We start from the raw sequence: 26,139 nt of genomic DNA, 5'->3' as shown, positions 1-26,139 counted from the left end.
CATCAGAACATCCCTTCTCTTTTCATGTATTGTACTGTTATTTGTACTCATTTTCTGCTTCCTTCACACTAACTGAACCCTGTGAAATCAGAACGAGAGCAGCCTTAACCCATTCAGTTCTGTACTGTGAATATTAGACAATTTTGTAAATGTCCATATTTCTAAATAAATAGGACAAAAACAGGCTTTTAACATTCAAATGAATTGAAAGCACTTTAAAGTAGAAGTGTGAGTAAAGAACTCCTCGTTTTAAGTACCTGGACTTTTAGCTGAACTATTTTTATGTAAATAGGGAAATGATAAAGTGTTCTGAGAAAGTCTTGAGAGATACGAAGTTCGCAATAAGAACATTCAACAAACCAACTCTAAGCTTTCCCTGTATACAGATATTTTCAAAATTCAGTCTAAAAATAAACCATGCCACAAAGCCTTTGAGAGCATTTTTATTACAGGTAGCAGAATGGAATTGCAGAAAGCCTATACCAATACTCCTGGGTGTATAGTTTCACCAGTATGCTGTAGTTTTGGGTCTTAAACTGCACGTTTAGAATTGAGCATGGCTTAGGGAGCTAGAGAGAACAGCTTGAATTCCTGAGTTAACACAGGACTGGCTTAGTACTTTTCATTTGTCTACTCCCACTTCAACCATACAGTACACACACTTATTTGGTCTGTATCTTTCGCAAAGTCACCTGTAAGTAAAAGCTACTACTTGTGTTTTACATCTTGTGGTTTGGGTACTGGACTATAAAGAAAGCAAGAAGAGAATTGAGATTAATATTTTCTTCCACCTGATCCCTAGACATAAAATTAGATAATAGGCATGACCTTGCTATAGGCTGATGTGAATTTGAACTGCAGTTCCTGGAATTATCCAACCTCTTCAGTTCCCTTTAAGTGGTATCTAATGGCACCAATTCACATGTATGCAGCATTTAACCTGAGAGGTTTACAATCAGAAGGTATATTCACTTTTTTTATAGAAACAAGAGTGACAAACAGGTGCTACAGTTTTTATAAATATGAAAGGATAATTTGGGCAATGGCAAGTTTCCATGCTAACAGACGTGATCAAGAGGAGAGAAAAACAGTGGGTCATTTAGGTATCTGATGCAGAAGTTACACACACTTCAGTTTGACAGATAATTTGGCATTTTTTTTTATTATGAATCAGTGAGCGTGAATGAAACAAAATCAGTACCAACTTTCTGCAAATGAAGACACAAAGATGTGAAAATTTGGTAATAGACAGTGCTCTCACCAAGCCTGAAAACACTTAGGAAATGAAAGTTTCCTTAAATAAGGTGACCATGGTTTAACTTTATTTACCTGCCGAAGAATCTGTCTAAGAATACTTAAACATAAAAGTTCTTAAGCTCCCTCACTTATAAAATGTTTTACTTTTCAACAGAGGTACTGGGCTGTCATTCTTTATGCTAAATTCTAAATCAAAGCTGGATCTAGATAAAAAGGGCTGAGCAGAAAAGACAGGAAACATACAAGACATTAAAACCAAAAGGGTCTCTCTACTGCTCCCCACACACACAAGTCCTGAAACATTGCAAAGACAGATGCTGTACTAATGCTGATCGTAGGAGTACAAATAACCATCTGGGTGTGAAGAATTTACTAATACAGCTTCCTGCACATCAAAATGATATGCACTCCTAATTTCTGGAAATAACCCTGCTTGTTCAATAAGATATCAAAATTCTAATGGTTGGGAAGAGAAGGCGGTTTGTGTGGCTATGACCTCACTTTAGATTTGGGCGGGAAAAACAGGCAGCTAAAAAATATGAAAAACAGTTAGATTATAAAGGGTATTGAGTCCTGAACAGTCCTTTTATCTGAGCAGGCATGCCTTGGATTGAAGGGAAAATAACTTATTCAAGTAAAAATAAGGTAGGAGGGAGTGTTACTTTAAATACTCATTGAATCATCTAACTCAAGCGTAGTATATTATTTCTTACAGATATTTATGAACAGTACTAGTGAAATGTATTCTATTTATTAGTTTATTGCTTAATGCTATTCTCATACCATTTTCAAAAAAAAAATCATACAATAATTGGGAGGGGAAGGGGCAGGGGAGGGCCCATCCCAAAAAATACAGATGGTTTCATAATACATTTTGATGGAAAGATGTACTCAAATGACTAGCCGTGGTGTCAGATTTAACTTTTAATTTCAAAATTAACATTTCCAAAAAGTATCGATTTTTAATTCAAACACAGTTTGTTACTTTGGTACCTATTGGTCCCCAATTTCTGAAACTCTTCTAAAGTGGTTGCAATGCTGTTCTGTGCAAGGTTTTCCTAGCTAGTCTGCATAGATATTAAGAATTAAAGTGAAAGAACTTCATAATCACATTCCACTATTCATTTGCTATAGAATTTTGTTTTCAGTTTTCCGAAACCAGCACATAAGTCATATTTTAATTCAATCACGCACACAAAACTTGGGTTTCCCCATTTAATAAACATTATTGTGGTAACATCAGCCAGATTTACATAAGACCTAGGCTTTGTTTCTGATTGTTTTTGTGGGGGTTTGTTTTTGTTTATTATGTTACAAACTGAAGTTAAGGGGAACTTGCAACCTAAGTTCCACAAAGCACAGTGCAACATTTAAAGAGAAAAGTAAACAGAACTGCCAAACATTCAACCATTTTCTGTCAGGACAGGAATATATTTTCTAAGACATCAGTTTGGGGGAAGAAAATTAAATGAAAAATTAAATGAACGCAAGATAGTGGGAACTGCAAGGGAAAAGAAGAAATAACAGCCACAACCTTTTGAATTTTTAAGGGCAGAATATAAGTCTAAGATATTTTTGATAAATTCTGACAAGAAAAAGAAACAGCATCCTTTAAAGTATACTGAAGCAGTGATTTTTAAACAAAGAAAGCAGAACTAGAACATCTTAAATGTTTAATCCTTTCTTTACAGGTTACCTAGACCACTTTTGATTAAGAAAACTGTAGAAAGTTAGTAACAGCCACAAGTAAACACCAAAAGGTGGCACTTGTCAATTTTCCATAGAGTCCTGCTTTGTGGTGTGTCTGAAATGCACTGCTCCGGATCTTCTAACACACGTTGCTGACATCAATTGTGTCAGATTTTAGTCCACTGGTCGCTTTTCACCATATTTCTTTGTAAACTCTTCAGCGTTCTTACAGAATTTTTTACGGTCCTTAGAGTATTCTTCAGCTAGGTCAGCCCGAAGGGGGTGCTCGGGCTGTGGGTCATTCACCAGTGCTATGAGGGACTGGATTACTGTCAAAAGAAGTACAAGTACTGTCAGTGACTTGAACATTTAATTTTTAAATAGCCAAAATGTAAGTGATGCACTAAAAATAAGAGTTTAAATGTGTTAAAGAATGTCCCTATAAATCTGTATGCTTTCCAAAGACAGACCAAAACATTATATAAACAAGTACAAAGCAACTGCACACTGTTCAAAATTGTAGTTTGGTAGTGATTCTGAATTCATAGTTCATCTCAAGAAGGAAAAACTGGAAGTTGACACTAGAAAACTAATAGACAAATCCCATACAGCTCAAACTGCATTCCAGATTTTCTGGCTAAGTAATGGGCGAGATTGATGAAATATATTTTATCTAGCTACATATGGATGAAACTACCATTGTTACAAACAACCTGGTCTAAAATGAATACAATAAATTGGATATTCTCTCACTTCCTGAAACAATTTCTACCATTACTCGGACATGAATTGCCAAATATACCTGCTGGTGAAGATATACTGGATGAACAAACTGGTAATACTTCAGGGTGATTCTCACCCCAATATTCATGACCATGCTCTAAAACAGTCAATGCTCTTCATGAGAAATATCAGTCTCAACTAACCACATTAAATTAAACTAGACACGGCACTCAAATGATGGATTTGACATACTGCTGTGAAATCTAAAGCTACTTTTTTTTTTTTTTTAAATGAAAAGCAACAGAGAGTCCTGTGGCACCTTTAAGACTAACAGCTGTATTGGAGCATAAGCTTTCGTGGGTGAATACGAAATATGTCTGACATGCGTCTGATGAAGTGGGCATTCACCCACGAAAGCTTATGCTCCAATACAGCTGTTAGTCTTAAAGGTGCCACAGGACCCTCTGTTGCTTTTTACAGATCCAGACTAACACGGCTCCCCTCTGATACTTTTTTTTTTTTTTTTTAAATGTTCCTTTGGCCATTAGGAACTAACTAGCTAAACGGACAGGCTGCAGCAATCACAAATTCTCATACTGTACTACACTGTGTGCAGTCATTAAGAGGAGGATGCACAAATGGAAGGTAGGTGATCTGCGATAAATATCTTAGATCTACAGAAAACAGGTGTGTGGAAAAAAAATAAGAGTTCACTGTCTGACGTTCATTCATAATACCCCAATCCAGTCAATATACAACATTGCTCCCATGCTTTTCAGGCAACTATGTCAAAACTTTATTAACTGAATATTTTCCACACTGGTAACCAGCTGTCATATGGAATGGAAAACAGCTCTCTGGAATGTTTGGTTATAAAAATCGTTTAAAGGAAGCTTCCTTCCCTCAACACCACAGTTGCTTGATAAATATAGTACTTGTGTAACAGGGGGAAGAGGGAAGTCTCTACTATAGTAAGTACTGTAGAACACTAATGCTGCTTCTCTCTACCGCAGTGGTTTCCAACCTGTGGTCTCTGGACCACTGGGGGTCCACAGACTATGTATAAGATTTCCAACCAGGTCTGCACCTCCATTCGAAATGTTTTGGGGTCCGCAAATGAAAATTGCTCTATATTTGATAGACAGGAAGTAGTTTTATAGTAGCAAAATTTTGAAATGCCCTGGAGGTCAGAAGACTCTAGCTAAAAGCACACTGCAGACAGACAACTTACTTTTTGCTATGGGATTATCAGACTCTTGCAACAACTATTCTGAACTGCAAGTTAAAAATAAATAAATAAATAAAAAACTACTCAGACTTCCTGGGAGGAAGAAAAAAAACACTGACAAAGGAAACCAAGGGAAATAAGTGTAATAGGATTAAATCAATCACTGGTTTTCCAAAGTTTTATAGGAGATTACATAGTCAAAAGTACACAAATTAGTAAACATCCAAAAGCTTTAATTCACTTTTATATAGTGTCAAAAGCGAGCAGGAGCTTTGGGAAATGAGACCAAGACACATTACACATAAGGGTGATGATCAAGAGGCAGGTGATCTCACAGTTTCAGGCAGCACATTCTTGGATATCAGATACATGCCTTGGAATATAATATATAGGGACAAAGGCAAACTAAGATTTGTTTTTTAAACACCTGCTCTGAAATAAGATGGACAAAGTGTCAATTGCAAGTTTCTTGGGGTAGGGACCATAACTTACTCGTCGTTTCGTACATGGACAAGCACATCAGTAGTGCTGAATGTCGAAATTTTAAACAGGTCTGTTATAGAAATAACACTGGTTAAATGAGGATTTCTGCCCTGTAATTATTTCTACGAATGGCATGATGGTTACGGCTATGATTCTGTCACGGACAATTAACAAAAATTCACAGAAGTGTGACCTGTCCATGACTTTTACTAAAAATGTCCATGACAAAACAGAGCGGGAGGAGGGTTGAGCACCCTGCCCTGTTGCGGCTTGGAGCTGCGGCCCCTCCCCCACCCAGTGGCTGGGAGGGACCATCGCCTGTGGCAGCTGGGGAGCTGCAGGGGATCCCCTGCCACCCGGGAGCTACAGGAAATTTCCCACTACCCAGGGAGCTCTGGGGGATTCCCCCCCCAGACTGGGGAGCTCCAGGGGTCCCCAGCACCCATGGGGACTGGGGAGCTCCGGGGGATTTCCCCACCGGCAGCAGCAGCAGCTGAAGAGCTCCCAGGGATCCCCCGCCACAGCTGGTGAGTGGACATGGATTCTCCACAACCCGCGGGGGGATCCCCACATCTGCGGTGGCTGGCGAGCTGCTCGGGGCCCCCGCCATTCTGGGTCCCCCGCAGCTCCCAGCCACCACGGAAGGTGGGGGTACCTTGCAACTCAGCTGCTGCGGGCTGAAGTCATGGAGATGTGCGGAAGTCATGGATTCCGTGACCAAATCATAACCTTAATGATGGTGCATGAAAGACTATCATGAATATGTATTATAAACCGAGTTTGACAAAAGTGGTCTTGATAAGTTATATTTTATCTATAAAGTACTGAAAGAGGTTCCCAATGTACAAGACACATCACTCCCATGTTAAATATGTTGACACTATAGTCCCAACTACACTGTACAACAACCTTTACAATACAACCTATTGTGGTTACAACACAGCATCCTGAAATGTGCTACAGACTCTTGTAACATGTTGCAAAGGCTGTAGCAAAATTCAAGGGGCATGGTTAAAACACGGTTCAGTCTCATCAATGCTATAAGGATGAACCAGAGGATAACTGTGTTTGGACATGTTTTCGAGAGTTTGGAAAGCCTCAAATCAGGCTACAAATTACTGTTCTCCTGCAGGCAAATCATCTTCCTTCTCCATACCTCCCAACTTTAAATGCACTCAGATTTCCCCATGCTCCCCTATTCCCTCAACTCCACAACAACGTCTCAGCAGATGAGGATTTGGACTCTGTTCATCACTCCGGCATCCATCACGTCATTTCAGAGTTCACCAAAGTGGTTACTAGAATACTACATGCGGTGCTTCTGCCAGAGGGTGTAACACATTGCATTCACATCACTCTTCATCCCTTGCCAACCTGAGAGCAAGGAACACAGCTCGAGACCAAAACTTGGATCCCAGTAGGATAACCTATTCCTCTACTGCTAAGGTAGGGGCTGGCTTACATGTGCTTACCTTAAACTAGAGTTGTTTAAATAAAGTATCAACACTACATTTCTCATATTGGCTGATTTCACAATTGACTTATGAGACTGCTGCATCTGAGAGCTGTTGCCATAGTAATGCTTGCATACCAAGCCATGTATCAACACTACAGTATGCCACAGCTCCTCTGTCACACACATTACATAATTCAATTAAAAATATTACAGCGATATTTAACACACACAAGTCAGACCCTAAAATAGTATTAAGATGAGTCTTAACAGTAATTCCATCACACTGCACATGTATCTTTTTTAATATTAAGCGGCTGTAACCTTAATATGTAGTCTAGCCTTAAGAGGTGCACTTAGTATATGAAAGGTGGGATGAGTTGAGACCCCTAACCTTCCCCTTTCCTGACATTTGTGTGTTTAAAGCTATCTTGCTATTGCATTGAGTGATGTTGCTTTTTTTCCTTTGGTTCATGCAGACTTTGAAAGTCGTATCTCACAGCACAGAACGGGGATGAGGAAGAGTGCAGGGAACTGGACTAGATGACCTCGAGGTCCCTTCCAGTCTTACGATTCTATGATAAGAGGAATGTGCACCTCAGCCAGACTGCCAATATTTGGTTGCAGACAGTTTTATGCAAAGCTGGGGTAGCAAGACTCTTTGCCACTGCTGGAGAAACTGAATTCTTTTAAACACAGCTTAAACTTGCAAAATGCAGCAAAAATGGTGGGATCGGAAATGTTTTTTCACATTCCTGCTTTTAAGCCAGTTTTATTTTTTCCCTTTATTTTAAAAGAGGATTTTGCTATTTTCAATTATTAGTATCAGTTGAAACTGCTGAGCAAAGTCCAGGTGTAAGGCCAGGTAGAGAGACTGTATAGTTCTCCTTTTACTCTTCTGTACCAGTCAGCAGACTGCTGTAGCACCACCTTAAGTTTTTAGCAGATGCACAGTTCTAACTTACATTTTTCCTCAAGTTTGGCTAAAGAGCTTTTCCTCTTGGAGGACTCACCACATAATAGATTTGGTGGCTTTTATTTGGCTATTTAAGTTACTGGTGGGCAAAAATACCTCAATTATTTTCCTAAATTCTTTTCTGGGCTGAGCTCAAGTATAGTATTAGGAAGTTATGAGTATATGGAAGTGAAAAGGGGAGCTCAGAGATGTAAGTGTTTTCATGGACATCCATAGGTATCTGTAGTATTTGGTTCGGTCAACACATAGTTCACGGCGAGAAACTGACAGATGGGGGCTGGGAGAAGGGAAATTTTTGGTCAAGGAAACCTGCACAGACTCTGCCTCCTACATAAAAAAAGCTCTTTGTGGTCACTAAAGCGCTGATGAAAGATAGAATCTCTATTATTAATTTGGGTTTATAACACTAAAAAACCCATACAAAAAAGGAGCTCCCTAACAATAGTTATACTTACAATAATCACCCAACAGCATTCAATACCAATGTATAAACAAATTAGCTCTGCCAGCCAGCATCAAACGGAGACAAATTCTCACCCTGACAACAAATGGAAACAGAAAAGTCCTTCAAACCCAATTGTACCCTAAAATGTTTACGGTCTTATCCAAGAGACTTCCACACCAAGTCTGATAGTACTCAATTTATCATGTTTTAAGAACTAAGAGAGGAGCCATCTCTGGTAGGATTTGAATCTGTAGTTCTATGGTTTCCAGGTATTTCAGACCTGATGCTCTGATCATCAATGACAGAGCTCCACAGCAACACATGCTAAGTCACTGCATTATCCTAACGTATAACTGAAGATCAACTACCATTGATTCACTACATTCCCAGAGGGAGTAATCCATTGCACAAACCTACAGACAACTGATACCTTGGGATATCAGCCACCACACGATAATACCAAGCATCCATTGGCTTTAACCAATGCAGTTACTTGAGATTAAGTTCACCATACAGAGTGTCTTACCTTGGTCAGTTTTGGTTGCTGGCTTCCAGTTTTCAGCACTAATTACTGGCAGACAAACCTGCCCCTTTTCATCGATGTTAGGGTGATAGATCTTTGTTTTAAATGTAATCTTAGGAGGTTTGAATGGATACTCTGCTGGAAAGTTGATTTCGATTCTGAAGGCTCCCTTATCATATGGAGGATTGTCCTGCAACGAGAAGACAGAACATTAAGGGATTTCAGACATCAGAACAGATACACTTGAAGGGACTGCGTGCTATAGATCTCAGTCTTTTGAATGGTCCATGTTTAAGATGCACCTGTTGTCTGTATAGGCCTTCAAGTCCATTCACATGTCTAGATTTAGGTTTACGTGCCAGAAAACATCAAAACCATAATATTATTTTGCAAAGGGGTAATAGTGTTTTATCAGTATCTGTATTTATCTTGAAAGGGGGGAAAAAAGCCACACGTGTTATGGCAGCACGGAGGGGTGACTGACATTTCTACTAGGTGAAAGCAGAACTTTGTGACATTGATAAAGAGGCCTCCAATCTCACAATTGTTTGTTAGTCCCAATTTCATAAAGTTTTCAGGTCCTTTCTTAGATACCAATTTTCTTCCTCAAGTAAGGTTTTGGTTTCTGTCTCTAAACCTAGTTATTTCATTTCTCCCGATATGGTGGTACAAACAACAGAGCAATTTGACTTGTCAGGTTTCCCTCTATGTTCCAAGAGAACCTTTTTGCTTTAGCTGACTGCATAAAATCTGCTGACCATTCATTTTTTTTTTTTTTTTTTTACTAAACATAGATATTCACTGCATCTGCTGATGAGAACACTAAATTAGTATGCAGTTTCAGGTTCCTTTAATCAGATCATCTTGGGAGGAGTACGGTGAGAGGACTATGAAAGTAGGGAGAGTGATTCTTCATGCTGAAACTGAACAAGACAATGCTCAGAAACTGATAGCAACTCCTGCTAGACATTGTAGTCCTAGTTTCAAAAATGTTTTCCAATTATTTTTGAGAAACCCAGAAGAAAAATCAACTTGATATTTTTAGAGTTTATCAAAATATTACATTTTATATTGCAAACAATGATTTCAGCATGATAAAACTACTCGGGATACTGGGGAAAGGGAGATGCAGAATAGCTGGAAGTGAGTTTTTACTCAGCGTACAGTTTAACTTCCCCCACCTAGCAGCCAGTCAGTCCAATCCCTTTAATCAAAGCCATTTTAGAAGTTAAAAATGAGCTCTCCAGTATTAGCATCTTTAAGAAAAACAACAACACTCTACACGGAAAGAAAAATGGTATTAAACCTATGGGAAGAGATTCTGTGTTGTCCCTGAAGACAGAACAGAATTCACAAGCCAGGATGTGGGATGGCGAAGGTGGCTTTAAGCCACTTGACATCCATCCAGTCTTCTCAAGTGACCCTGGAATAATTTTGGTCAGCCTTGGAATCCTGTTTAACTTACAACAGCGTGCACAGGGTGTCCTATGAGCTGTAGTGCTGCCTGGAATCTCTGCAACACTTCATACTGAGGCTTCACCCTGGCCCAGATACACTCTTGAGTCAGGGCTTGCAAATCTTTCACAGATCCTGTGCTGGCCAGATCCTGGGCTTTTACAGCTACTTTATACAGCTATAACCCTTATTTCCAGAATCAAGAGGTCAGAGCAGGGGTAAGGATCTGACTCATGAAGTGGAATTAAAAGACTGCATGCAAAGGGTTGTTCTTCACTTACACTTTAACATGAATGACTGTAATGCTCACTTGGAATGTTTGTGCTATACCTTTCACTCCCCAAAAGGCCATCCATTGTGACCAGTATTTAAAAAGAAGATTTCGTTAATGATACAAGGGCACATGGAGTCTCAGACAGGTGTTCTTTTATGTTTCATATGTTGAAGTTGAAACAAATATAGTATAGAAATTCAATGATATGCATAAATTTATTTCAATGTATAGAACAAGAAACTATCTTATCCTGAAAGGTTTTTTTTTTAATTAATGTCCTGTTATAAATCATGTAAAACAAGCAATATAACAAAAAAAAATCTGACACACGCATCTGTAGAGGAAAAACCCAAGATAACAAGCTGTTTTTGACTTGTTTCATAACCATGTGACTGCTTATTTCTTTAACAATGTTCTAGGGACAAATATAGCAGGCTGGGCTACTTCTAGAAGTGTATCCTCCACAACAACCTTAACTGAGCATTACACAAAATATCACTCAATAAGCCTGCCTACTGCATATGCCAGATAAATGCTCAATTGTACATCAAGCATCATTTCTACAAAAGCTGTGGAGAGGGGCTGCCCAGAAGGGAGATTAAAAATACACAACTAGACAATCAATAACTAGCCAAAGCTAGTTGAAATACTGATAATTTGTTTTTAAAAAGTGCCGATAATGATTCTAAAAAAATACATATACCTGGTACTTCAAAAGCAAATTTAACATCAAAAAGCTTTCCTCTGTACCCAGATTATGTCTGCCGATTAAAAAAAAAAAGTTTATTCACAGTGCGATAGCTGAATTTCAGACAATTCTAGACCAGTGAAGCAAACAAAGGATAGGAATATTATTTGTATTGATTGTGTCCTCCCTTTAAATGGTGACCCAAGGTGCTTTTTAAACACGTACAAAAACTTAAGATCCTTAATACATGTAGATTCAGTGACAAAACGTTATTTTAAAATAATTTCCTCAATCCTGCCAAAACACGAATTCAAAGTTCTGTTTCTCCTGCAAAACCACGTAACAAAAACCTAACGCTGTCTTTGGGATGCAGCTCCCTGCAATGCTGTTTTTGGTGTTTGTGAGGTCATGAACCTTTGCAGAGGAAAGTATTCCAAATTCAAGTCTTAATGAGCAGAAATCTTTATTTAAAACAGACACCTCATTTTTAAAGCTACATATTTTCTGTTAATTTTTTTTTTAGCTCAAACATTTTGAGGTGGGTTGTTTTGTTCTTTTTTATTTGGTTTTTAAGGAATAGATCACCATAAAATGTTTTTCTTTCAAAAGAAACGCATACTCTCAGCTTTATACTGGTTAGGAAGAATGCCAAAGCAGTAAAATTCTGTACAAGAGCCATAAACAGTGTTTTATTAAAAAGATATTACTTAATAGAAATCTCCTCTCTAAAGTTCAAATCCTGCTCACTTTATTCACAAAAGAGGCACCAAAGACTCAAAGGGATTATTTGCATCAGTTGTTCTACAGTGTTTCAAATCCAAAGGATCAGTAGGAATCTTGATGTAGCACGCATGATCCATGTTCAGGAGTGGCTTTTACCTAACAAAGCCAGAAGCACTGTAGAGTTGATGTTGAAAGTTTTTAAGATCACATGCAGATTATATTTCTCTCCAGCTTTCTACTGCATCTAACCAAAAGGTAGCATTGATGTCCAAGTAGCCCAACTCTCCTTTCCGAAGACTAGATGCAGCTGTTCATCCAGGAAAGGGAGCACGGAACTCGGTAGTGGAAAATTCCCAAAATAAAGAAGGTGAAAATCCATACGACTTCAACCAGACAATCCAATACACTGGATTCCTCCCTTCCCCTTTCCAACAAATCCCTCTCCGGCTCCGCTTTAGCTCCAGGCAAAAACCTGCTGCTCCATATTCTGCTCCAAAGCCCTGATTTTGACTAGTATAGTAGTAATTTACTTTTAGGGTTTGTCTAAACAGTGGGGTAATGCGGTCTACAGAGGTGTGATTTCTAAAGCGCTCTAACATATCAATTTATCCCTGTGGATCCTGCTGGTGCGCACTAAAGATTCCCTAGTGAGCTTTCACATAATACAAAAGCATGCTGTTAAAGCACACCAGCAGGTTCTACACAGACCAATTAATGCACAGCACCTTAGTGCACTTTAGAAATCATACCCCCATGTAATGCGTTACCCCACCATGTAGACAAGCCCAAAAGTTGCCTATTAACACTTCTCTTTCAAAGATACAAAATAATGGGCAAGGTTTTTAAAAGTGGATGCCTAAAGTTAGATACCTAATCCTTAGGTAAGTGCATAAATAAGTGGCCTGTTTTCCAAAAGGTGCTGAGATTTTTTAAAACCCAGCGCTTAGAGCCTAACTTAAAATACCCAATCCTGAAAATCCAGGCCAAATTCTTTCACACACCTTGGACTCCAGTTATTTTTGTACTGCCTGCACCAGTTTAAGACCTGTTAGTTTAGGCCCACCTACACTGACATAAAAAGCATACTAGCAGAGCCGTTTTAAAACAATTTCAAAATTATTCCTGCTAAAATGAGGTAAATATGGTTTGCCTGGCTCAGGGCCGACTCCAGGGTTTTGGCCGCCCCAAGCAGCCAAAAAAAACAAAACAATACAAAAAAAAGCCGCGATTGCAATCTGCAGTGGCAATTCGGCGGAAGGTCCTTCGCTCCGAGCGGAAGTGAGGGACTGTTCCAAATTGCCGCCGAATGGCTGGACCTGCTGCCCCTCTCCGGAGTGGCCGCCCCAAGCATCTGCTTGCCAAGCTGGTGCCTGGAGCCGGCCCAGGCCTGGCTACTATGATACAACCATAACTGTTTTAATACTCTTATCACCATGTCATAATGGCCAGGAAAACTATGTTTACACCAAATTAGCAGGAACCATTTTAAAATAGTAAAAATAGATTCACTAACATGATCTAAGTGCCAACACATACAAAGCATTAGAGCTTTTGTATCTGCTTAGTCTAGCTGTTTCAAAACACAAGATTCTTTACATGTTACTGCGTGACCCACGAATTATGAGCTACCTCCACATAAACAGATACCTGGAAAATAGTAGCGTGCCTACATCTCTCTCTCTCTCCCTCCTCCAACTAAGTTGACAATAAGTGATTGTTAAGCAACTTAAATGCTCAAGTCACTTTACAACAGTGTTGGTTTTACAGTCTACATAGCTTTTTAAAAATCTCATTTAAAATGCATAATGCCTTTGAGAGCAAGTAAAATTCTTGGATAAAATTTTCAGAAGTGCCTAAGTAACTTAGAACCCTAAGTCTCATAGAAAAATCAATGGGACTTCAAGTGCTTTTTAAAACGTTACCCCTTATATATACACTAAACTCTAACTTCCCCATCTCAGACTAAATTATGAAAAATTCTAGTTGCTAAATTTGGACACAATCTTCATACCTCCGCATTCAAAGCCTCATCTAGCTTAAAAGATGTTAAAACTTAATGTTAAATAGGAATTCCATGACAGGGTGTTTTTTTAATTGTAAGATAACATTTGTTATAAACGTGATTTTTTCCCCCAGAGAAAATTCTGGTCTCAATACTATGATAGAACACTGGGACTATAAAACAATGCCATTTGGGGACTATGACACTTCAGTTAAACATACTTTGTTTACAAACTAACCTGATACAGTTTTTTTTTTAATTTAACATTTTAAGATTAAAAGTGTCTATACACTAAAAAAGCAGGGCAGCAACATCACAATATGACTAAGGCCCCAATCCTGTTCACATGGAGCCAGTTGCAGGATCAGGCCTAAAGTTTTCAAGCATCTAAGTACTAATATGATGTCCATCACAACAGCACTGGAGCCTCTCCCAAGTATCTATGGATTTATCCTCACACCTATGTGAGATAAGGTAATACCTACACCCCAATTGTCTCAGATGATAGGAGATAAGTAACTTGCCCAAGGTCATGAAGGAAGGAAGTCTGTGACAGAGCTGAAAACTGAATCCAGATCTCCCAAAATCCACTTTAGCACCTTAATCTCAAAACCTCCTTCCTCCCTTGAGGCTTCTAAAAATTTCATTATGCATCACATACAAACCTAGGTTACATTTAGTGCTGGCAGAACTCAATTTTTTCTATTTTTTATTGTTGAAAATAAAAATAAAATTTATTTTTTTATAAAAAGGTTTGTTTCCTATTTTAAACTATTTTGATTTTTATTGTTGTGGAGGGTAGGGCTGGGGTTAGGGCAGCGCTAACAGCAGGGTTGCAGGGGGTTTCCTGTGCAGCTGAGGGACCCAAGACACCAGGTACATGTGAGGCTGCAGTCATCCTGGCCCAGTGGAGATCTCCTTCAGTCCTGGCCAGGGTAAAGATTAGCCCCAGGGAGGCAGGCCCCAATGCTGAACTGTTCCTGCTTGGGGATGGCTCCCATGCTCTGGGCTGGTGAATCAACAAGTGGGGCTCTGACAATGGAGCTGCAGAGGGCTCCCTGCAAGGCAGCAGGGTCGGTGACACTGGATCCCTGCAAGGCACAAGGTGCGGGGAAAGCTGGGGTCCTGGCGGGACACAGCAGAGACCCCCATCCAGGACTGCAAGGAGGAGGATGATGACAGACGAGTCCCTGGCTGTGGGGGAGGCCACCCCACTGCTAAATGGCTCTTGCCCAGCAATGGAGCCATTCAGCAGTGGGGTGGCCTCCTCCATGGCTGGGGACAATACTGACTCCTCCTCGCCAGGAGGTCCTGGCCAGGGGTCTCTAATCTGCCAGGCCAGTATCACAGCTTTCCCTGCATCTTGTGCCTGCAGTGATTAGGCATCACCAGCCCCACTCACTCACCCTCCAGCCAGGAACGTGCGGGCCATCCTCAAGCAGGAACTCTTCAACGACAGGGTGGTCTCTTGCACAGCCAGGGGCTTGAGGTCCTCCTTTGCAATCCTGGCCAGGGATCTCTGTGCCGATGGGCCAGGATAATTGCAGCCTCCCCCACACCCAATGCCTGCAAGGATTGGGTGTCACTGGTGTTGCAGCTGTCTAGAGAGCCCTCTGAAACTCTGCTGTCACACAAGTAAGGGAGTGGGGCGGAGACAGCGAAGTTGCAGTGGGCTCCCTACATGGCCACAGCACTGGGGATACCCGATCCCTACAGGTGCAAGATGCAGGGAAAGTTGCAGTCTCCTGGCACTCTCAGCTGGTGTGTGAGAAAGCAGGTCCGTGTTAGTGAGGCTGCAGAGGGCTCCCTGAACTGTTGCAGGAGCCATTCAGCAGTGGGTTGGTCTCCCCCACAGCCAGAGGCTTGTCCTCCTTTCCCTTGCAGTCCCAGCCAAGGGGCTCGGCTCTGTCCCCATTGTGGGATCAGGTGAGGCGCCCAGAGCCCTCTGCAGCTGGACCCACTCACTCACTCCCCTGACAACAGGGGTCCGGAGTACTCCCCGAATGGCCGGAGGGCCGAGCGACACTCGATTGCTGGAGGCACAGTGACTGTTACCCATTGATTTTCTTTTTTGTCAATTTCACTGTATCATCTGAAATCAACATTTACCAACAGTTATAAATTAAAACTGAATCCTGCTAAGCCTAGTTATTTTTTATAACCAGTAAACAACAGGTATGTTTTCAGTGCAACCATTCACTGGATCTTTTCTTCTTCAAACATAACCAGAATAACCAAAGTAATGTTTTATAACAGCAAATAATCACCCATTTGTCAGGGTGCAACAATGATGTAATGGCCACCTACAGTACTAATAGACTATGGATTTGTAAGAGTTTTTTTCCCCCCTCAACACAAATCATCACCAGGTACAAATGGTCTGTGGATTGCTTTAAAGCACAATATAAGTGTTCTATACTCACAGGAACAATAAGCCCTTGCCAAGTCAATAAATTAGCTTCATCAACCTGGATATTACGGAAGTTTTTCATTCCACATTTGCGGATTTCTTCAAGCTCCTGAAAAGCAAGCAGAGGGTAAGTCTACATTAATAACAGTAATAAGCAGCACGTTCATTTATTTTTTTCAAGAAGCTTAGAGATGAAAATGGGTTCCTTTGTTTTATATTAAATGAGTTTGTGGTCTCAGAAGTGACAAGCCACGTAATTAATAAAACAAATGGAATTCCTGCACCTATAAAGAATCAAGGTTATCTAAGCCAGGGAATCAAAATCTTTATTTGTTGAATTAAGAGATAAGCCATGAAGCTACAACAGAAGCATGGTTAATAATATCGCATCATAGCTATATATTTTATTTACACTTTTGTTACACTCACTTATATATCAGATATTCATTTGTTTAAAAAAGTTTATTCTCAAAGAATTTGTGGATTGAGAATATTTTATCAACTTGCCAGCTACAAAAACAAGTAACAGATGTGTTAGGACTTGTTTACATGAGAAAGATAATACCTTTAAATAAATCAGTGTATTTTAAACCAATCTAATTAAACTAGTACGAACCACTGTGTGGACACTTATTTTGGTTTAAGATTTAAGCTAATCTGAAATATGCCCATTTTAAACCAAAATAAGTTTCCACACAGAGGTTTGTACCAGTCTAATTAGATTGGTTTAAAAACCAATCCAGTGCACCTCCATCATGTAGGCAAAGCTCTAAGTTAAGGTTGAAAACAAAATATAAAGTTAACAGCAATATTACAGCCATTTGGATACTTACTACTTTCAGGAATTGTGATATAGTTAACTAACTACATGAGCTAAGAAACTATATTTTCCCTTCCTTCAGAACTTATTTCTGAGAGAATGACAGGCCTTGTGAGCCAAAACGTTATTAATTTGTTTTCAGTGAAAAATAAGCCAATTACATACAAATGTACACAATATTTTGAGAGAGTTTAGGTCAAGGAAAACACACACTGTGTTTATTTCCTTTATTAATAAATATATCAGTAGTTTACAAAGGGCACTTCCAGTGAAACAAAAAAACTACTCTTATTCTTTCAGAACTAGAGCGTTACTATGGCATCATGACTAAATGAAGTTCAACAGGAAGACCAAAGTCCAAACTCACATACAACATACACGAGAAAATGAATCTTTAAGTATGTCAAAATAGATATAAGCACAGCTAAGGAGCATGTCCAGAACATAAGGTTCAGACTGGTCTTCGGGACACGAGAAATGACTAGTTAGTCTGGTTCCCTGGCTCCATTGCCATTAAATGTACCCCAACTTGTTCAATATTACAGAAATAGGGTTTTGTGATAAGATCATGCTTTAGAGCATGAAGTCACACATCAAGAGTCTCATGGACTTCCATTCACAGGGATATGCTAAACCTAAACCACGCTGTTCAGTGGAAGATAACCTTTATTAGCAGCAGCAGCAAGGCATCACATGTCCATTTTAACTAAGAATCTAGTACTATGCTAGGTATTTGGTTTTGGACACTGAAAGTACAAAAGGTCTCAGTTCAAAAGCGCAGACGATTGTGGTGTTTTTCTGAGAGGCTCAGGAAGGTAAGTAACTAATTCAGTTGCGTTTTCAGCTGGTTCATTTTTTTGCATGTAGCACTGTCGTAGAGTCACACTGAACTACCCTTTTTCATAACCCACAATTTTAAACAATGAAGCCCATTCTAAACCAAAAATAACTCATGAGATATCATGGAAAGGGCAAGTTACAGATACAGATAGATCACCAGCACACATTTAAAGCAGAACTTATGCATGACTGATGTCTTCTCCCACAAAACAGAGATGGATAGAAAAATTGGTTATTTTAGACATTATCTAACTCTTAATAGATGTATAATTTACATTAGTTTATCTCAAATGGCCCCCATCTAGGATCAAAATCACATTGTGCTAGGTGTTATACAAAAAACACAGGAAGATATGGTTCCTGACCAGAGAGCTTACAATCTAATACATATAAAAACAGATGAAGGATGAAGTAGTTATATAAAGAAAAGTTAACTATCAATGTGATCAGTCTCTTTGTCTCCATCAAAATAATTAACACATTTAAGTGAGGTGAGCTTTAGAATGGAAAAAAAAAAACACAAATGATGTTAATTTAAAGAGGTAAACTCTCACTTTTGTTTTAAAAACTTGACATGTCTGTAATGTGGTTGATTTAAGAAATGCAATAAATACAGTGCAGAAGTTAACTGTGATCACCACAATTTTATTAAGCTTTGTATGTAACCAAAGAAAGTTTCAAATGAACCAGCAAGCCTCTCTTTGGTTTCCTTAAAATCCTTCACTCAAAGTTGAGAGAATTACATTTTTTCACCCACTAACCCTACTGGCTCTGCAGCGCTTCCATTTGAAATGACATAATAGTTAAACCCGATCAAGAGACACCCCCCCCCCCCCGCTCCATCAAGTATCACCAAATATCTGAGCCTGATTCTCCATGACCTTTCACCTACTGTAGCAACTTCTACTTATGCAAAGGAAGTACAAAATAGATATAAAAAGTTGCCAACTCAGACTAGAATCTAATACATATATTTTAAACAGGCATAGACTATACAAGGTGCAAGATTGTGGAGAATCAAGTCTTTGAGTACAATCCTACTCTGCCTTTACTAGAAGGCCAAGTCCATTAGACAAATGTTTTTTGTCAGTCCCTTGTGTGGTTGCTTAAAGTTTCACTTTATACTCAAAAATGACTGTCTGAAAGTAGCACCTTGAGGTTCCATATTTATTGCAAATCGGTAACTTCCATATTAAACTTATTCAGTTTAGAAGAGGCTTTTTGCTTACTGACCCCCCTGCAAATTCAACCAGGAAGCTGCAAATCAAATTGTATTCTTTGGCTGCTGCACTGCTAGGAATAAAGATTTTGTAACAGAAATTTAGTTACTTTTGTTGGTGAGACACAATTCATAATGCAATACTAGCACAGCAAAGGCAACATAGATAATGAATAAAAACATACTTTTGTCAAAGAAGAAAGAAAATATGATTCTGCTGAATGTCCACAGGCAACAGGCTGGTAAAAGGTAGTACCATGTTCAGAGTCAGAAAAATGACTAATTTCACCTTAAGATCACTGACTCTGAAAGGACAAAAAGGACTTTTGGAAGTGAGAGAATGAGGCCAAACATGCAATTTTTTTCTAAAAGAAATCTTAAGGTTAGAAAAGTAGTGAATAGCTGAATTCCCATTCTCTCCCATCCCCTTTAATGTTGTTGTTTTAAATAATATAAATTAGTGACTATGAGAGAGTGCACTAATAGCTAGAACACAGAAGTGGGAGCGCACACTCCTAATTCTATTTCCAGTTCTGCCACTGACCCTGCGTGTGACCTTGCTGAATCAGATTTCCCTTTTATAACATGAAGATATCTACTGATTTTATAGGGATGTGTTCAGACTTCAAGTTTGTAAAGCATTTCAACATGTTCAGATAAAAAACATAGTACAGTATATAAAATGGAGAACATACTGTTTGATATGTAATATTTAATCTTCAGATATAGCATTTTTTGTGATCACATCCCTTCAGTATTTAGTATTTTTCCTTACGCATGTTACATTACTGAAAATGAAAAAAGTACTTTTCACCATTTATGCTATTTGAAAGCATAAATTTCAAATTCAGGTAAATTCAAAATTCAAAAGCAAGCAAAAAGTAAAAGAAATGCCACCAACTTGAAATCTAGTCAATTAAAAAAAAGTTAAAAGTAATTTCAAATACTGCACTTGCACCTGAGTCCCTCTGCCAGTTTGTGATTTTATAAACAGGTTTAAAAAAAATGAAAAAGATGTTCGGACTCCTTTCTGAAAAAGCCACACAAACAAGGAAAAATGACTTCCTTCCCAATTCTGAAAACTCTTGCACATATGAACCATCCCAAGACTGGTGTCTGCCTCAATGATTGTCTACACAGGGAAACTGACTATACACAAAGGGTTTAAACCCAAAGCCCATTGAAATCAATGGGCAGACTCTCATTGACTCCAATAAGCTTTGCATCAGGCACAAAGTAAATAAACTGAATAGAGAAAAGATATTCTGTAATCTGTTATTTATGAACAAGAGTAGGTAAACAATTTCTAAACATAAGTGTTTTTATGATGAATATGTCCCTTAGCCAGTGGTAAGAAGTTGATCTATTTCAATTTCTAGTTCTCTGGTACTGCAAGGTAGTGCTTTGTTTTGTTTTGTTTTTAAACTTCAAATTTAAATAAAAAACCATGAGAATATTTAATGTTCATAAAAGCTATAGCTAAGGCTCCATTGAAACATTACAATTTTGTGTTTTCACATATTCTTTATTTTCTGAATAATTCTTTCTGGCAGAAAGTTTCTCTGTTTGATCTCTGCTCAAAAGTGAATTTTGAGTAAAATATCATCACGCATTTTTGAGTTATAAAATCACACTGTTCTCACTCCTGCTGTAAAATGTGTAAGCTTTTTTTTTTTTAAAAAAAAAAAAAACACCAACACGAAAACAGACAAAGTTTGTTTCTTCTGACTAGTTGTTACTGAGGAGTAAAGGCCAGAACAATTAAAAACCTACAAATACAAAGTATCAACGCTATAAACTGAAAAAAATCTGATTAAAAATACAAAATTCTCAATAAATTTGGCGTTGTTATACTGTTTACAACACTAAGGCATAATGTAAATACGTGCATCAACATTCATTACATGGGTGTGGTTCTGATATTTATTTCACTGTGGAGTTCATTGCTTCATAAATGTTTGACTATGCAACTGTGGGAGTACACAAAGAAAAGATTATTGTAATCTTCCTTCTGCCCTTCATCACTTCCTTAAAACACACAAAAACAAAAGCTTACATTAACAGAATATTAATTATACTTTTTTAAACATTAAAACAAAAACAAAACAAAACAAAAAAAAAAAAAACAGGAAATGGAAACATTATAGACCTAACAGAAACCTTTACTAGGCCATATTATAGTTGGGACTTCAACAGGAGCTTTACCTGAGGAAGGAGGGTCAGATATTGTCCAAGAGAGTCTTCTGGACTACTAATTATATTTTTAAGTATATATCTCTATAAACAGTAGTCCCAACCCAATTTAATAAAAGAACAAGTTCCATACATGGTATTTTATATTAACATGATATATACCTGCAAAGACAAGTAACGCCACCATCTTTGCCATATAAGCCTCCCTCCCATCTTTAATTGTAACCCCAGCTAATGTCATCTCTCCATCCATCTATCTTAGGGTTTTATACTGGTGCCCATCACTGTGGTATCCAAGTGACTTCCGCATAAAAACAGTAGCAACAACAAAATCATTTATTATGGACACCATGGAGACTCTGGCACTCCTTCCTTTCTGGGATCAAAACTCTGCTTGGGGTAGGGTTTTTGTGGTGTTGGTGGGTAGGGGTTAGTAACAGTTTGGAAATAAAAGAGGTGTTTGAATTGTGAGCATCAGCTATGGTGTAAAAACTCTCTCAAAAGGGAAGGCCTTACAGGGTTTCCTAAGACAGACTCCAGATTTACCACTTCTCTTCTGAAAGACTGTTCCATAGCTGGATCCCCTCGACAGAGAATGCTTTGTCGCCAGCTCTCACATGCTTTGAGATCTGCACTGTCCTAGAGCACAGCTGTCACGGTGGCTCATAGATTAAAATTGGGTCTTTGATGTACTCGGGGCTTAATCCGCTAACTGCATTTGTTATGATAAACTTGGGGCCTGATCCTGTAAAATGCTCATGCAAGTAGCCCCCAATGACTTCAATTAGACTATTCAGATGAATGAGAGTTTGTGACAAAAGGCCCCTATCTATTTTCTGTTTGTACAGGGCCTAGCACAATGGGGCTCAGGCCCCTAGACACCACCACAACACCCCCCTCCCTGTTTTGAATGTTTATTATGGTAACCATACAATTGCATTTATGTAAACTTTAGTATGTCATATTAAGATTTGTAAGTTATTAAATATAATTTTAGAAAGATTTGATTTTTATTGGTAAATATCAATTTCACTGTCACAAAACAAAACATATTTCAATCAATAATAACTAAAATGTATAGCCAGGCAAAGAAAGAAAAATGCAGCTTGAGAAAAGAGTCAAAATCCAGGGATTTAGACTTTTGAATTACACTTGTTACAAATGGACTAACAAATGAACTAATAAAAACAGCTATGATTTGTTGATTTAAGGATATTTACTTTGTATATTTTGACATATTGACAATTTGTATTTTAAGTTATAAAGCTTGAATTTTTTGAATCTCAGTGTCTACTGTCATTAAAAGTCTTCTGATTCCCCAGTGCTTAAGACCCATAATTTCACACAAATGTAAAAAATTAAATTGATAAAAATCTAAAAAATGCTCAAAACAAAACATCAATATTATCTATTGAAATTATAACAAATAAAAATTGAATTCTGCCAAGACTAAATAAATACTGGCTCACTCAATTTAAAGAGAGAGATCAGTTTTCACCTGTAAAGTGGGGATGATACTCCAATCTCCCACACTTTGTTTTGTCTATTTATACTGTAAGCTCTTCACAGCAAGCACTATCACCTACAACAGGACTCTGATCTCAAGTGCAGCCTCTTGTTGTGGGTATAATACAAATAAATAACCATGATCTCAATGGTTCCAAACAACTCCAGTACTTTTAAAATAAAACAATTTCCATTCACTTACATCCCTGTTCACGTGAATGTTATATTTTGAACAATCTGCAGGAGGTTCCAAATTTATTTTCAGTTATAAAACAAACTATATTTAGTTCAAAGATCTGTAAGAAAATTAAGAGATTATTATTATTATTAACAAGTGTGAAAATACAGACCTAAAATTGGGTTTCCTTTGAGGTTTCGAGCATTCATTACATTTTATGACCCTAAGCTTTGTTTAAAAAGTATAATTTAAATAACTAACTGAGAAAACATCCAATTATCATCACTATTTAAAAAAAAAAAAAAAAGACAATCTGTTTGGCAATGGAACACTTACGGGTGCAGTTTGTGGTACTATGGAATAGTACTATAGTCCAAAATCCTGAAACTGGGGAGGGATGATGGGGGTGAGTAATAATATCTACTAATCATGGTGTATAAGAAGGTAATTTCTGAACCGTTAAGAGCATAATGCAACTGCTGGACTCATGGGGAAAAGTTTCTAATTGCCACGATTCATGAACACGAAACAAAAATGAAAGTAAAATCTAGTAATAGATTCTCTATTCCCAACACCACGCTCCCCAATCAATCAATGTCTGGCCACAAATTTCTTCTAGAAGAGATATGTCTAAGTGCAGACAGAAGAATCAAGTACTTCAGAAAACTAACATCTATATACTGTCTCCGTAAAAATACTGCAGCAATACCATTAACACCATAAAATGTAGCAGAATGATAACTAACTTTGGTAGCTACTTAGCAAGATTAACTATTGCCTGCCTCTGCAGCCCTCCAGATTTTTAAGATTTTATTTTTTCCTCCTGTTTAGAAATGTACTAGGAGTATTTATGTACATTTTTTTACTTTACAAAAATTTTAAAAGGGTAAATATGGCTCTGAATATGAAATTCAATTTCAAACAAAACAGAAAAGCTAAGCTTATTAAAACATAAAATAACTACTCTTGTTCACCATGTAAAATAGAGGGGGTTCTTATTCTGACATATTTGCAATAGCTTCATAGGTGGTAGCATGAGAGATATTATTAAAAACAGAATATATCAAAAAATAAACAAAAAAAGTAAGTTAGTTCAGTCTCATCAAGCTCCTTAGGAGCAGTTTATGTTCCTCGCTGAGGTTATGGATATTATCTTGTGTGCATGACTCTGCATCGAAGGTGTTCTACTGTTTAAATTACAATCTACACTCAGAACAAATTTAAAATAGCAAAGCTAATCTTAAATGAAATTAATATTAAACTATCACAATTCTCTTTATCATTATAATCCTCAGGAACTTTTGAATGTATAAACTATGCATCTGTGTAACTCAAGTTTCAGACCCCAATCCAGCATCAGGCGTCTATCCTTGTCGAGCCAATGTCCGGGTGGAACCCCATTGATCTCAGTGAGGCTCTGGGCAGGGCTCCACCTGCCCGAAGCCAGTTTCAGGATCAAGACTTAAAAGAACAAAACTAATGGACGTGGCACCAAACTTCTCTCCCATCAAGTACAGGATATGTAAAAAAATGAAGAACATTTCACAACAGTCAGTTTGGTCCTTGCATCTATGTATCATGTGGTTAAATTATATCATCTATCTGAATTAGGTTATGAACACCTAGGTGCAAAGATCATAGTATCTTTGTACAGTACCAGGTACACAGATAATTACAGTTGTTGCAGTCCCACTAGGTGCTATACAGAAAGTGTGGCAGATCCCTGCCCTGAGTAGTATACAATCTGAACTGATGATCATGATGTCATCCACTACATAAAACTGTAAAATTTTAGGGGCAGTGACTGTTTTCCTAGGCATCGGAAAAGCATCTTACACATTGTGAGAGCTATTGCAAGAGAACAAATAATAAAGATACAACACTGAACAACAGACTAGAATAAAACTATTAAATAAAACCATTCTTAAGTAAAAAATCAACCACCACAGGCTACGGCCACTCTTTACATCATTATACAGAGGTCAGAAGGAATAAATGTTTAGAAACATAAGGATTTATGTTTAAGACGAACTCAGTGAAGTAACTTCTGAACCCAGGTCCATATTTCAACTTGATAAACCAGCCATGTCTCCCTCACATGCGGGGCAGATTAACGTTAAAAGCACAAAAACGCCTGACAAGAATAAACTTAAAATAAGCTTGGGAGGGGAGAACCCTCAGTCCGTCCCACCCCATCCTAACCTCATGGTCCCGGCGGGTCGGGGCTCCTGCCGGCCAGGGGCGGCGGGGCGCTCGGGCAGCACTGCGGCCAAGTTCGGGCTAATCGTCCCCACCCCGGCCCGGGGGGAGAAAGCCCCAGCCCCCGGCAGGAGCCCAGGCGGCATTTCCTCCCGCACCAGCTTCCTCTTTGCTTAGTCACGGCAGGAGCCCCCTCGGGGAGGAGCCTGGCCCGGGCACCCCAGCGCCCTTCGCTGGCTCCCCACACGGGGCCGGGCAGCCGCAGGGGCTCCGGGACCCCCTGGAGCCCGGCCCCGGGCAGAGCGGGTGGAGCGAGGCCCCTCCGAGGCGCGGCCTAGATGCCGGCTGTTCCCGTTCCGGTCTCCTCGTCCCGCGGGCTGCCGCGGGGGGAGGGGAGAGCTCCCCGCGCGCCCCGAGTCGGCGGGTCGCTGGCCCCCAGCACGGCAGGGGCCCGGGGCGGTAGCGCTCCCTCCCCAAGCCACCCCCCGCCCGGCCCTTCCCCGGCGCGGCGCTGGATGTTACCTTCATCAGCCTCCTGCTGGCCGCCATCTTGGATCTGCTAGTGCTGCCCCACAATGCATGGCGGCTGCGGGCAGGGCGGCTAAAGCCCTGCGCTTCCTGGAACGGAGGGAGGGGGAAGCGAGGGGCCCCCATCCCCCGCGCCTAGGCTGCTCCCCTCCCCCGCCCAGCGCCCACCTCGGGGGGCAGGAGAGGAGAGGAGACGAGACCCCTCCCAGGGGAAAGGGGAAGCTAGAGGCTCCCCACCCCACCCATCTCCCTTGGAGAGCCTGCAGCTCTGGGCAAGGGGAGAGTAAACACCCCTTCCCCTCCCAGGGGCTCTGTACCCGGGGGACA

At 39.4% G+C, this 26,139-nt stretch overlaps 1 protein-coding gene across 1 annotated transcript; it reads right to left on the bottom strand.

The window, feature by feature from the left end:
• Window positions 1-427: 427 nt before the first annotated feature.
• Window positions 428-25,907, bottom strand: UBE2L3 (ubiquitin conjugating enzyme E2 L3). Its single transcript, XM_054006490.1, has 4 exons — window positions 25,807-25,907; window positions 16,343-16,438; window positions 8,781-8,967; window positions 428-3,275 (listed from the first exon to the last, which is right to left on the bottom strand). Exons 1-4 carry the CDS (start codon window positions 25,831-25,833, stop codon window positions 3,121-3,123), a joined length of 465 nt encoding a protein of 154 aa, XP_053862465.1. The 5' UTR covers window positions 25,834-25,907; the 3' UTR covers window positions 428-3,120.
• Between the last annotated feature and the right edge of the window lie 232 nt (window positions 25,908-26,139).

The sequence above is a fragment of the Malaclemys terrapin genome, chromosome 16, assembly GCF_027887155.1.
Source record: "Malaclemys terrapin pileata isolate rMalTer1 chromosome 16, rMalTer1.hap1, whole genome shotgun sequence".
Classification (NCBI taxonomy): Eukaryota; Metazoa; Chordata; order Testudines; family Emydidae; genus Malaclemys; species Malaclemys terrapin.
This window is presented reverse-complemented; position numbering and strand designations above follow the sequence as displayed.